The 12,406-nt window shown below is 37.8% G+C and overlaps 1 protein-coding gene across 1 annotated transcript in view; it reads left to right on the forward strand.

Moving 5' to 3' along the window:
* Positions 1-4,980: 4,980 nt before the first annotated feature.
* POLR3B (RNA polymerase III subunit B) overlaps positions 4,981-12,406 on the forward strand; it is a 74,295-nt gene continuing 66,869 nt past the window's right edge. Inside the window, exons 1-6 of the mRNA XM_087723092.1 lie at positions 4,981-5,382; positions 7,338-7,370; positions 8,206-8,262; positions 8,922-8,986; positions 9,604-9,679; positions 10,037-10,137. Of these exons, the coding sequence (XP_087579218.1) occupies positions 5,317-5,382; positions 7,338-7,370; positions 8,206-8,262; positions 8,922-8,986; positions 9,604-9,679; positions 10,037-10,137 (398 nt within the window). The 5' untranslated portion in view covers positions 4,981-5,316. The remainder of the gene's footprint in view (positions 5,383-7,337; positions 7,371-8,205; positions 8,263-8,921; positions 8,987-9,603; positions 9,680-10,036; positions 10,138-12,406) is intronic.

The raw sequence follows: 12,406 nt of genomic DNA on the forward strand, positions 1-12,406 counted from the left end.
TTTGCTCTCAGCAAAAATTGCACTGTGAAAATGCTTCCAAACTCTCACCATTTTACAGAGAGAAGGAAAAGAAAAAACAATTTACTGACTAGACTATAGATAAACATTATTGTGTGATGGATAATTTAAGAGGAATCATTTAAGGGTTACAAAAGAGAAACGAATTTGTCGGACAAATTTTTCTTCTGACCAGTCAGTTAAGGCCTGAAAGGAGAGAAACTATTGCCTACTGTATACCAAAAATCACTCAACTGTAGGAAGTCCGAGGTACCTAGGTAAACTAAACTGGAGTCTTTCACCTGCAGTGCCCTCCTAGTGGCACAAATGCATATTTCTCTTCTTTGAGAACTGCATTGAGAAGTACAGCATTACTTGAATTGTATTCTAGAATTTGCATGTCTTCAGCTGAGAGAATTTGCAATAATTTAAGACTTTACAAAAAGTCTCAGAAATCTTTCATTAAGGTCTTCATGTTATAGTTTGAATACCATATCATAGATATATTATTTATGATTGGAAAAGGACATATTCCACACTCCTTTTTTTCTTCAAATTTTCTGGAAAAAAATGGCTTTGGAAAAAAACAACCCTGGTTTTCTTCCCAATTGTTAACAGTTTTTTTCCAGGTCTTCCCATCTCTACCCTTGCCATACAATGCTTCTGAAGTGACTGTCACAAAGACTTTCAAGAAGGATCTTAATGTTTAAAACAACTGCTGATACATAGGTAATTGTTCCTACAGAAATAGGACTGTGTACCTCAGCCCATCAACCTGGTGATAAGCAAGGAGTTCTGAAAGTTAGAATCTCTTCAAGATCAAAGAGATTTCAGATTAAGGAAGATTGATATGAATTCTTTTTGTAAAAAAAAATTCAAAAATATATTGCTAGGATATTTTTGAGCAAGGGTCTCCAACCTTGGCAACTTTAAGAGTTGTGGACTTCAACTCCCAGAGTTCCTCAGCACAGCTGGCTGAAGAATTCTGGGAGTTGAAATCCACAACTCTTAAAGTTGCCAAGGTTGGAGACCCCTGTTTTAGAGGAGACAACCATTTTTATTCATACATGTCAATTCCACATGGTATTGAACAAAATAACTTTTTGTGATGAATATATATTCAGCAATCCAGAGGTTTTACAACACAGTTTTCTTAAATGGCTCAGTATCTTAGTGTTTTTTAGAATATCTTCCTTGTTCTGGTATCCCTTGCTCTCAAATATCCCATCTTTCATTTTTCTAAACAAATTTTAGCAGGTTTGAAAAGACAGGATTGAGAGAAGATTGTGGTAGCTCTCAAAACGTACCTATATGGCTAAAGGAAGTATTGAGACACAATATTTGTTGACTAGTGACTTGTATCAAGAAGTAAATACGTGAATACCAAATATAGTGAATAAATGTGGTCCTTTGATGCAATACTATAATTTCTAGCATCCTACATGTTGGTCATATTAGCTAAGGCTGTTAAAAACTGTAGCTCAACAAATGGAGGGCTATACTTTACTAACCCATCCCATGTACTGAAAATGCAATTATCTAATTAAACCTTGAAATTTAAAAAGTGTAAAATATTTTGGACCTATACATATTTTGATAAGTTTGTGAAGTTATAATATCTACTAAAAAAACTTTCTGTAATCATGTTATGGTGTATATATATTCTATTTTTAAGCATTTTACATTATGCGTAGTGGTGAATGTATGTCTCCACAAATTTTTAATTTACTTAGAGGATTAGATCTAAATTTGTTTAACCTGGATACCATTGAAAACAATGGAACTAGTCAAAAGAACAAGTCCCATTTATTTCAGTGGATATTAATTGTAATTAAGTGTATGAATCCAGCCTATCTATATTGTGCAATGTTCGTGCAGAAGATACTGTGTGGTTTTTATAAATGACTTGAAAGGGGCATTTTAATATAGCATGATATGTATGTCCACAGTTTTTGAATATCTCACAGCTAACCTTCATAATCTCTTTAATGTTCAGAATTTAAAGTACAGTTGTTCCTCTTGCATGTTACTTACTGATATTATTGAAGTACATTTACTTCATTTGTCTAAAGTTAGATATGTATGTAATTGGTTTATTAAGTGGTTTTTGTCTTAAATTCATTCATTAAATTTGGTTTCATTTAAAATGTGTGCAGATTCTCATTTTAATGTATAAATACAAAAACATGGTTGCTGGATCTACAGTAATTCTTGGTATTTTCAATGGATACTTTAAGGGTAACAACAATCCTTAGTGGCAAGGGAAGGGGGAAGAAAGAAAACAAGTAAAATGCAATAAAAGTATGTTGTATCAGAACCATTAAATTAGGCTGTAATGTTTTAGTCAGCATATTGAGATGTATTGATGTTGCTACCAGTGACATACGGTGAGGTTTATGGCCGGTGAGGCAAAAAGAAAGAAAGCGGCTTTTGGCCGCTGTCAAGAAAGAGGCTTTTGCTCGCTCCAGCGTTATGTCCACCATAGAGGCGGGACGCTTTCAAGCAAGAGGCTTTTGGCCACTCCGGCGCTATGTCCGCCATAGAGGCGGGACGCGTCCCACCTCTATGGCAGACACAGCGGCAGGGCTTTTGGATGTCCAAAAGCCCCGGCGCTGTGTCCACCATAGAGGCTTTTGGACGCTCTGCCGCCGTGTCCGCCATAGAGGAAAAACTTCCTTAGACTAACGGAAGACTTTAAAAGCAGAGAGGACCTATGGAAAGCTTCAAAGAATCAATGCTGGATGGAACCAAACCACCCTGCTGCCCCGGCGCTAGAGGCAAAAGCCATCCTGCCGCTATGTCCAAAAGCCCTGCCGCTATGTCCGACATAAAAAAAAGTGCCAGCCCGCACGTCAGCAGAGGCGGGTAAAACACACACATACACAAATTACTTACAATAATACAATTACTTACAAATTACATTAATTTTGAATTCCTCCTCCCCCCTCTGACCCACATACCTTTTCCAGCTGTTTCACAGAGGATTTCAACTCTGCTCTTGTCTGCCATGATGAAAATGTAAAAATGTAAAAGGAAAAAGGCAAGAGCTGCTGAGGTCAGGCTGGGTTAGTTGCTGCCAGAGTCCCCAATGGATGACTCTGCTTAACTGTTTAAAAAAGCCTCTTTAAAAAGTGCCCTCTACAGGAGGAGGTGAGAGAACCAAGGGCCTCATCTACATAAGGAATTTTTCGGCTTTCAACCCTTGCTTAACTCTGCTCGAGTGATCATAAAGATAGACTAAATGAGCCACGTGGTTCTCCCACCTCCTCCTGTAGAGGACACTTTTTTAGAGGCTTTTTTAAACAGTTAAGCACTAAGCAGAGTCATCCACTGTGACTCTGGCAGCAACTACCTCAGCCTTTTTCCTTTTAATTTTTTTTTCTTTTCATGATGACAGTGGTGAGGCTCTGCCTCCCCTGCCTCCCCTGACTGCACGTCACTGATTGCTACATACATGGCAACCAGGGGTGGGTTTCTCGCCCGTTCCAACTGGTTCGGTTGGAACGGGGCCGGCGGCGTCCTCATGCACTAGCTGCTCCTGGAGGATCGCGCAGGCGCTGTATGCGTCCTGCGCATGCATGGAAGCACAGAACTCATCAAAACCGGGTAAGAAGCGCGGGCAGGCGGGAGGGCCCTTCGCCATTCCCAGAAGTTACTTACTTCCGGGTTCGCCGACCAACCGGTTCGCAGGGATCGCCGCGAACCGGTTGAAACCCACCCCTGATGGCAACTGTCATAATCACTTAACATAAATATCCAACATATTTCAGATTACACTATTTGCTTCTTTATACCAGGCCCAGCTGCCCATTTCAAGCTTAAACCTTTTTTTTGTTACCTGATACCATCAGACAAACTGTGTCTATATAATACACTCAACCAAAAAAATTGAAGACTTGACTGTGAAAGAAACGGGGACTTGGTGGACTGCAGAGGCTCAGATTCAAGCTATGAATGTTTGGTGGGTGATTTGAGCTAATCATTCTCAGACCTATTTCGCAATAGGGGATGGAGTACTATTACAGTTGCTTTAAGATCCTGGAGAAAAAGCAAAAGACAAATCTTGCAAGTAAAAAATAAACTTGAAATTACCACACTGAGACTGAAACTAGAAATAAATCAACTGCAGATTGCAGACAATAGAACAACTGTTTTATTATAAAAATTTGTATAAAATACATATTTATATACCTGTGTCCAAAGAGATACTTAGGAGGATTCTGCAAATATAAATGTATTACTAAGCATAAACATAAAAAGATACCAGTTGCTTTTAAATGGGATTTTTTTAATTGTCTGAAATTTTGCAGTTCCTTTAAAATATTGTCTGAATCTGACCACACTCAATCCATGCACAAACTAATTTCAATGGATTTAGAGGAGCTTAGAAGTAAATGTGCCAACTACGTTAATGGTTATATTTTAATCTATAAAATAAATTTTATAAAGTGGATAAAAATGCTGAACTTTACTAATGCATACACCAAGGAATATGGGTTTGCTACTTTATATGCCACATGGTATGGCACAGGCACAGGACCTGGTGCAACTCAATCCTGTGGTGCCTTTGGCTAATCAGTCTCTTTGACTAACCTCTTCGCACGATTATGCACTTTATATCCATAATATAACTAACAATCCAGGCAACCATCTGATACCACATAGAAACACAGAATATGCTTAACTCTCTGCTAGTGGTTCTTCAGATTTTTGCATTCAGACATGGTCCAGTTGGTACATCCTTTACACTTCTGAAGGAACCCTATAGATAGACTCTTAGTATTTATGAAATAAATAAATAGTTTGGCTATTATGTGTCACATAGAACTCACACATAAATTTTACACTCTAAAGCAGTGTTTGTCAAACTTAAGTGACTTTTAAAATCCACGGACTTCAAGTCCCAGAATTCCCCAGGTAAACTGAATCAAAGTCCATACAACTTAAAAGTTGCCAAGTTGAGAGACGCTGCCCTGTGTAAAGGTTGTTCTGTTGGAAGCAGTTTCTAATTATGTTGACTGCTTAATTTCTTTACAATGAAAAATAGTGGGTGGGCAGGATTAGTATGGGCTAAATGAGCTTTGCTCTTGGTGAAAGAGTTTCGTCCAAGGAGCCTGAATTACGGTACACGCATGGACAACAACAGGCATTTAACTCTGATCAAGCGGTACATTTTCTAACGACAGATCAGCTTTTTAGTAGAGCATTGAACGGAACCTTCTTTTCAGTTGGTGAGTTGCAGAGGGGAGAGATTTCAAGGATACACGCTTGAAATCTGTCCCAGGAAACGCTGGGTCTGCAAGGGGAGCGTTCTGCACCATGGATGCAGCAGAGTTGGGAGCTTTTACTCCCGAGAAAGCGGCGGCTCCTATAAATACGGTGGAGGTGAGTGAAAGCAGCGGGAACAAAAACAGAAAGCGATTGTGGAACCTGAAGCTTTTTAAACTTGATGACAAAAAGAGAGAGAGTGTGTAAATCTAGTTTTAGAGGCTTCCGATTAGAATTTCATTATAAATACATATCCTTTTCTGACCCTCTTTTTGCTATTGGAGATTATAAGAGAGGCATTAGTATGAGGATTATTCTTTATATTATTCATGTTGTCTTGTATTCTTGTATGGACTGCACCAGTGGAGGCTAAACCAATTTAGTTGTATTCATGATGTACAGCAGAGGTCTTCAAACTTGGTAACTTTAAGACTTGTGGACTTCAACTCCCAGAATTATAGCATAGCCGGCTGGAGAATTCTGGGAGTTGAAGTCCACAAGTCTTAAAGTTGCCAAGTTTGAAGAAGTCTGCAATAAAGGCTTTGACTTTGATTTGACTTTAATCCCTCTGTAAGATGAAGCATAGAGTAGGTAGTTACATGAAGTCAGAATCTCTTTCCTTCTCAGCATCCTGGTGATTAGAAAGAGACTCACTCCAGACAAGTAGTGCTATCCTTGATAGAATTCTTGGTTTTCTTAAGATAAGAAATCCAAAGATTGATTTTAAAAAAAGCAGTAGTAGATTTGCTAGTATTAGTGTTCCTGTATGTATAATACTATATTCCTGAAGCAGAAGTTTTTAATGCATCTCTGTTTTTGACTGTACTTGTGGGGCCCAGATGCTATTCTTGTCTCCCATATTTCTCTTTTTAGAGATCAGAAATTCGGGAAACTTGACTTTGTTGGAGCTTGAGGAAGTCCAGATAAAACAGCTGTTGCTCCAACAGCTGTTAGAGTGCGTTGCTATTTTGTGTTTGATCAGAGCAGCTTTGTTCCACCACTGAAGAAAGATGCTCATGGGTTCTTCAATAATTAGGTGCCTGTGCATCTCTCACATATGTGCACTTTGCTTGTGAACTTTCTTGACAAATTCCTACCAAAATAAAAGACTGCAATGGTATAGTAGATCATTAATAGAAACAATAATGGAAGAAGAACCCAATGGGAGACTTGATTTGCCAAAGTAAGCCAATATTTCCAAGAATTTTGGTTTACTAGGAATGAGTGTGTTGCTTAATCACTTTGGTTTGCTTTTAGGTTTCTGATTCTAGCCAGAATTTCTGGTTTGGGTTTATGATATCCTCCATGTTTTATTTAGCCCTCTGTTTGACAGCAGGAGCCATTTAGAAATAACCAAGAATTGGAATTCAACATGCTAGCTCATTAAGAGACAGAAACTTTATTTCAGCCATTGGCCAATAAAAATCATTCAGTAAAACAAAACCCTTAACATCTGTGTATCTGGCAACCATTTGTGAGTCCCAATATTCTAGTTTATTCACATTAATCTGTTAGCTATTGCATATAAGCAAGATTTTCTTATATTTACATTGGCTTTAAGGCCATGATTTAACCTGTTTGCTAAAGAAGCCTGGTTTTGAAGATCCCTACCCTCCTTACTAAATAGAGAATTCTAAATTTATGGAAAATCTGAATGAGAAATCTGTTAGGAAGTCCAATACTTCTTAAATTCTGTAGAATAAAAAATACAATATAAATGAACTAAATTTGCAATCTTCTGTACTAGTATTCATTCATCTAAATCAAAAAGTTCTAGTAGACTTTCTAGATCAGGGGTGTCAAATTCGCGGCATCACGGCAGCGTCACATGACGTATCGGGATTTTTTCACACTTCGCTAAACCGGGTGGGGCCAGCACTTGATGCATCCGGCCTGTGGGCCGGGAGTTTGACACCCCTGTTCTAGATACATGTTGTAATAAATATATCTTAGTACATATTACTATGGATAAAACAATAATTATAAAATTATTGATTTTTTAAAAAACAAAATATTTTTCTTGAAATTTGTGTTTCACATATTTTACTGTTTTGATGTACTTTTGTTTTCAGGAAAAATGGAGACTACTTCCAGCTTTTTTGAAGGTTAGTACAAGTACAACCAGATTGGGGAAATCTTTTTCCTTTTTTTCACAAAATAATTACATATAGTTGCTGGTTTTCTCAGTTGTTGTCTGCAGTAATGAGAAAATGTATTTAAAATAGAATATTTTTGGTGTGCATTTTGTTATTTTTTCATCTGGACTACTAATTTTTCTTTCTCTAATATTTTGCATAATATTACATCTTTTCCTTTCAATTTTACTCTCTCAGGTATATTTTGGAATTAAAATTAGAGTGAGTTTGTGTGGGCTGAAAGGTAATACAACAGCAGCCAATAGGAATAATGTAGTTTGGTTACCTTCCTAGTTTGCATTATTTGTTTATATGATTAGCTATATCTGTATTTTAAAATATTTATTGGTTCAGAAGGAAGATCTATTTTATCTTCTTTATCTTGGGCCAACTAGTTCATTATAAGCAGAGCTTGAGCATACGGTAAGTCTTTTCATGTTATTGTACCTCAGTAAACAGTGTTACTACAGGCCTACTCTCCCTGATTCTGGAAGATACAATCCAAGTTTTCTTTTTAAAAAGTTTTATTATACTTATATGTTGTCTTCACCTTTTATGTTTTAAATGTATACTAAGAAATCTAGTATGTGAAGCAATCCAATATGTAATTATTATGCATAATAACTAATGCATTATGCACTAATCTTCACATTGCCAGGATAGTTGAATTCTTTATGTAAAACCAAATTCATTTTTAAGTAAGACATGGAAATCCTTCAAGTAAAACTTCAAAGTATTAAATGAGATTTAAGCAGTTCAAAAGTTCTATATATTTTCTTCACTGAAGGTAATCTTCCTATTTTAGGTAAAAGGACTTGTAAAGCAACATATAGATTCATTCAATTATTTCATCAATGTAGAGGTAAGCCATTTTGTTTTATTGAATATTAAAGCCTGTAATATGCAGTAGTTCTTGCCCTATAGCCACAATTGGAGCTGAATTTGTCATAAGTCAGGTTAAACCCAACTTTACAATGTTTATTATGGGCTTTAAATGAATCACATGTTTATTAGAGCTGTGGTGGCGCAGTAGTTAGAATGCAGTACTGCAGGCCACTTCTGCTACCTGCTGCCTGCCTGCAAGTTGGCAGATCAAATCACACCAGATTCGAGGTTGATTCAACCTTCCATCCTTCTGAAGTCAGTAAAATGAGGACCCAGATTGTTGGGGCAATATGCTGACTCTGTAAACTGCTTAGAGAGGGCTGTAAAAGCACTGTGAAGTGGTATGTAAGTCTAAGTGCTATTAAGTGAATCCAGGTTCCCCAATGCATATTTTTTTTACCAGAAATAGGCAAAAATAGCGAATCACAATCATGTGACCATAGAATGCTACAATACGAGCTAATTTCCAATTACCCAAATTGCAAACACGTGATTGTAAGCATGTTGAAACAGTTGTAAGTCCAAGTACAGATTGGAAGTCACTTTTGCTGTTGTAACTTTGATTTTACAATCATAAGTCAAGGACTATCTGTTAAGCATATCCTTCAACCTATGTAAACCTTCCTTCATTTTCAGATAAAGAAAATAATGAAAGCCAATGAAAAAATTACAAGTGATGCTGATCCAATGTGGTATTTAAAGTAAGTCTAAATTTTATTCCGGTTGTAGCTTGAATATCCTGAGCTCCAACTTCCATGGAAGGTTTTGTTTTATCCATAAAATCTGCTATGAAATGCTGCAGATGTACAGATATAATATAATATAATTCAGGGGTGTCAAACTCAAGGCTGTGTGCCGGATCCAGCCTATGAAATGCTTAGATCTGGCCCGTGGGACCACTCTGGAAACAGCAAAGGACCAGCCCATGATAACCTCTGCAAGCAAAAACGGAATTCCCGACCTGAGTGATATTGAGCTGCCCACGCCTACCCTGGCTACACCTACCCCAGCCTTGCCCACCTTGGCTCCTCAAGATCAGACACAACCCTGATGCGGCCCTCAATGAAATTGAGTTTGACACCCCTGATATAATTGATTGAGCTAAGATGGATTAAATGGATGGTTTTCCTACAAATAATAGGTTTTATTTTTTTTAAAAAAACAGATTTTTTTCTTGCAGTTTATATATTTGTAAATTTCTGTAAATATTCATAATTAGTTTTACTAAATGGAAATATAATAACATTAAAACATGAACTGCATATTTGGCAATTGATTCATACTGTATAATTATTTTTATTGGGTCTTAACCTTGCAGATATCTCAATATTTATGTGGGTACTCCAGATGTTGAAGAAAGCTTTAATGTAACAAGACCTGTTTCTCCTCATGAGGTATGTGATTCTGTTTAGCACTTCACTTTGGAATTTTTTTGACAACTAGCAAATTAGAGTGAGTTTACAATAAGCTCTCAGTTAAGGGGGATTGTCTATTAAAGTAGAATAATAGTGTACATAGAGGTATGTAACAGATTTTTGTGCATGTAATATTTGCACAGATTTTAACCATTGCTTCTGATATCCACCAAACCAATTCCACTCTAATGCTTTAATTTAGTATAATAGTATGGATAGCAATATTGCTAGCTGTAGTGCTATAAATAAAATCCTAGCAGTTAAAATATGTCTCTCAGAAAAGCTTTGAAGGAGTGTTGAAGACTTCCACATATGGAACATTTTTTTTCTTTTAAGTGTCGCCTGAGAGATATGACTTATTCTGCCCCAATTACTGTGGACATTGAATATACTCGAGGCAGCCAAAGAATTATTCGTAATGCATTACCTGTTGGCAGGTAAGTAACTAATATTTAGCCTTAGCTAATACATACCAGAAAACAGTTAGGAACTCTGCTGGATAATGTGCATGACCTTGAGCTAAACAGGCATCAGTATTACAACTAGCACTTTTATGAACAATGTACAGGGCGGGGCATAACCTTTTCCTAGGGGGTCACAGCAAGATCGACAGCAGTTTACAACTTCCGCGACACCTCATTTTAAAGCCCATAAAAAACTGAATTGAATGAGCTATTAAATGTTAAATTTGCTTTAAGAATGGCTGGAAAATTCGATTCGGAAGAACAAAGGATCATTGACAGAATAAAATGCATTGCCTTTCGATTTTCGTCATTTTCACAGCCAAGAAACTGCATTGGGTTTTGAAGGATAAAGGGGAATCCTGGGATGGCAGTTATTTCCGTGAGAAAATTTTATTGGAGAATGTCATTCCATTTCTCAGTGATCCAGACAATGTCTTGGTGGTTGGTGAGGCTGTCTTTCTTCATGACAAAGCTCCTTGCATGCGTGCAAATGCGACTCAGCAATTGTTAAAGGAAAACAATGTCGAATTTTGGGGCAATGACGTCTGGCCGGGAAATTCGCCAGATCTCAATCCGGCAGAGAACATTGGGGCCATAATTAAGGATGAAGTGGAAGCTCTGATGATTCAGGAGCAAGGTCAAAATCGATATTCGGTTGAAACTTTGAGAATGAATTTGGAAACTGTGTTGAAAAATCTGGAAAATCGAACGGAACTGTTTGAAGATTTGTTGTGTTCTTATCCACCTCGTTTGAATGCTGTTCGAAGGGCTAATGGTGGTCATACTGACTATTAAATCGTGTCAATAAACTCAGTTTTTGATGGGCTTTCGAATGGTGTATGAATTATTTGTGTTGTTATTACAAGTGTTGCTGTGACCCCCTAGGAAAAGGTTATGCCCCGCCCTGTACTGTAATACTGGTCATTTTCACCTGAGTGTAAAGCAGAGGCATTGTAATAGTCTAGCAGTTTGGATTTAATCCATTTTAGGATTAGAACACTCAGAATAAATCTACCTGATGAAACTTCTGTCTGAGACCAGGTAGTAGGTTGAATCTGGAAAGATATGCAATGGTGGGTCTCTACTCCTAGGAATAGAATCCCATAGCTAAGACAGTCTCTAGGCTTGAGCTATTCTTTGTGACTGTCCTCTTAATCACAGAAACAGTTGTATTGAGCCAAATGTTTTTTTAGAAGTTGGTTACCTTGTGGATGGCAGATCCTTTGCAGCCTGACTTCATGCTGAAGTGAAGTACCAGCTATAGCTCCTGTTTCTGCTATAAAGAAGTTAGATTTTATATGGGTAGATTTCAATTCATGTGGCATGCTGAAAAAGGAAGATAAAGAGAACCAGTGTGATGCAGTGGTTAAGATGCTGTCCTAGAAACCGGGAGAGTGAGTTCTAGTTCCATCTAGGACCGTGATGGCAAACCCATGTCGCCTGGCACACGCGGCATCGCCTGTTCCTCTTCCGGGTTTCTGGTGTGCATGCCCGCGTGACGATCAGCCATGCATGTGGCAGTGGTGGAAACTGGAAGAGCTGGTCTTCCGTTTTCCGGTATGAACAATGCGCGCCAGCCAGCTGATGGTCACGCATGCATGCGCGCTAGTAACTGGAAGACTAGCTGGCCACTGCGCATGTGCATGTCGGAAACCAGAAGTTCGTTTTCTGGCACGCACGTCCCCTGGGCAGCTCCTCTTCCGCATTGCATCCAAGACAAGTGTGCATGCTCTCCCTTTTTGGCACTCCGTGCCGAAAAGGTTCGCCATCACTGATCTAGGACATGAAAGCCAGCTGAGTTTAGGCCAGTCATTCTCTCTCAGCTCAACTCACTCCACAGATTTATGGGAAAAGTAGGAACTAGAAGAAGTACTATGTATGTTTACAGCCTTGAGTTACCTATAAAGTAATAAAGGCAATACAAAAAGTGGTTAAATAAATGAAAAGGGTGTGAATGTTTCACACATAAATATTGGTGAAATTTTGGTGGTAGATTCATAGACCTCCAGTTATCGGCCAATATATTATCTCTTCAAAAATACTTCTCTAAAAGCTCTTGGTGAGCTTTTATACTATTAATGTGGACCTTATGCATTTTAAAAGGCAAAAAAGACTTTTATGCTAGTTTGGTCTTTGGTCTTGTTAAGCTTCAAGGCATATTTAAAGGACTAAAAGAGTATGCCAATTTGTACATAGTGTGTTGCCTATTGTGCTTTGTTGATGAGCTGCTAGTGCATTTAAA

This window comes from Thamnophis sirtalis, unplaced genomic scaffold (genome assembly GCF_051295495.1).
Source record: "Thamnophis sirtalis isolate CommonGarterSnake01/CBP01778 unplaced genomic scaffold, rThaSir2_p1.2 scaffold_9, whole genome shotgun sequence".
Lineage (NCBI taxonomy): Eukaryota > Metazoa > Chordata > Lepidosauria > Squamata > Natricidae > Thamnophis > Thamnophis sirtalis.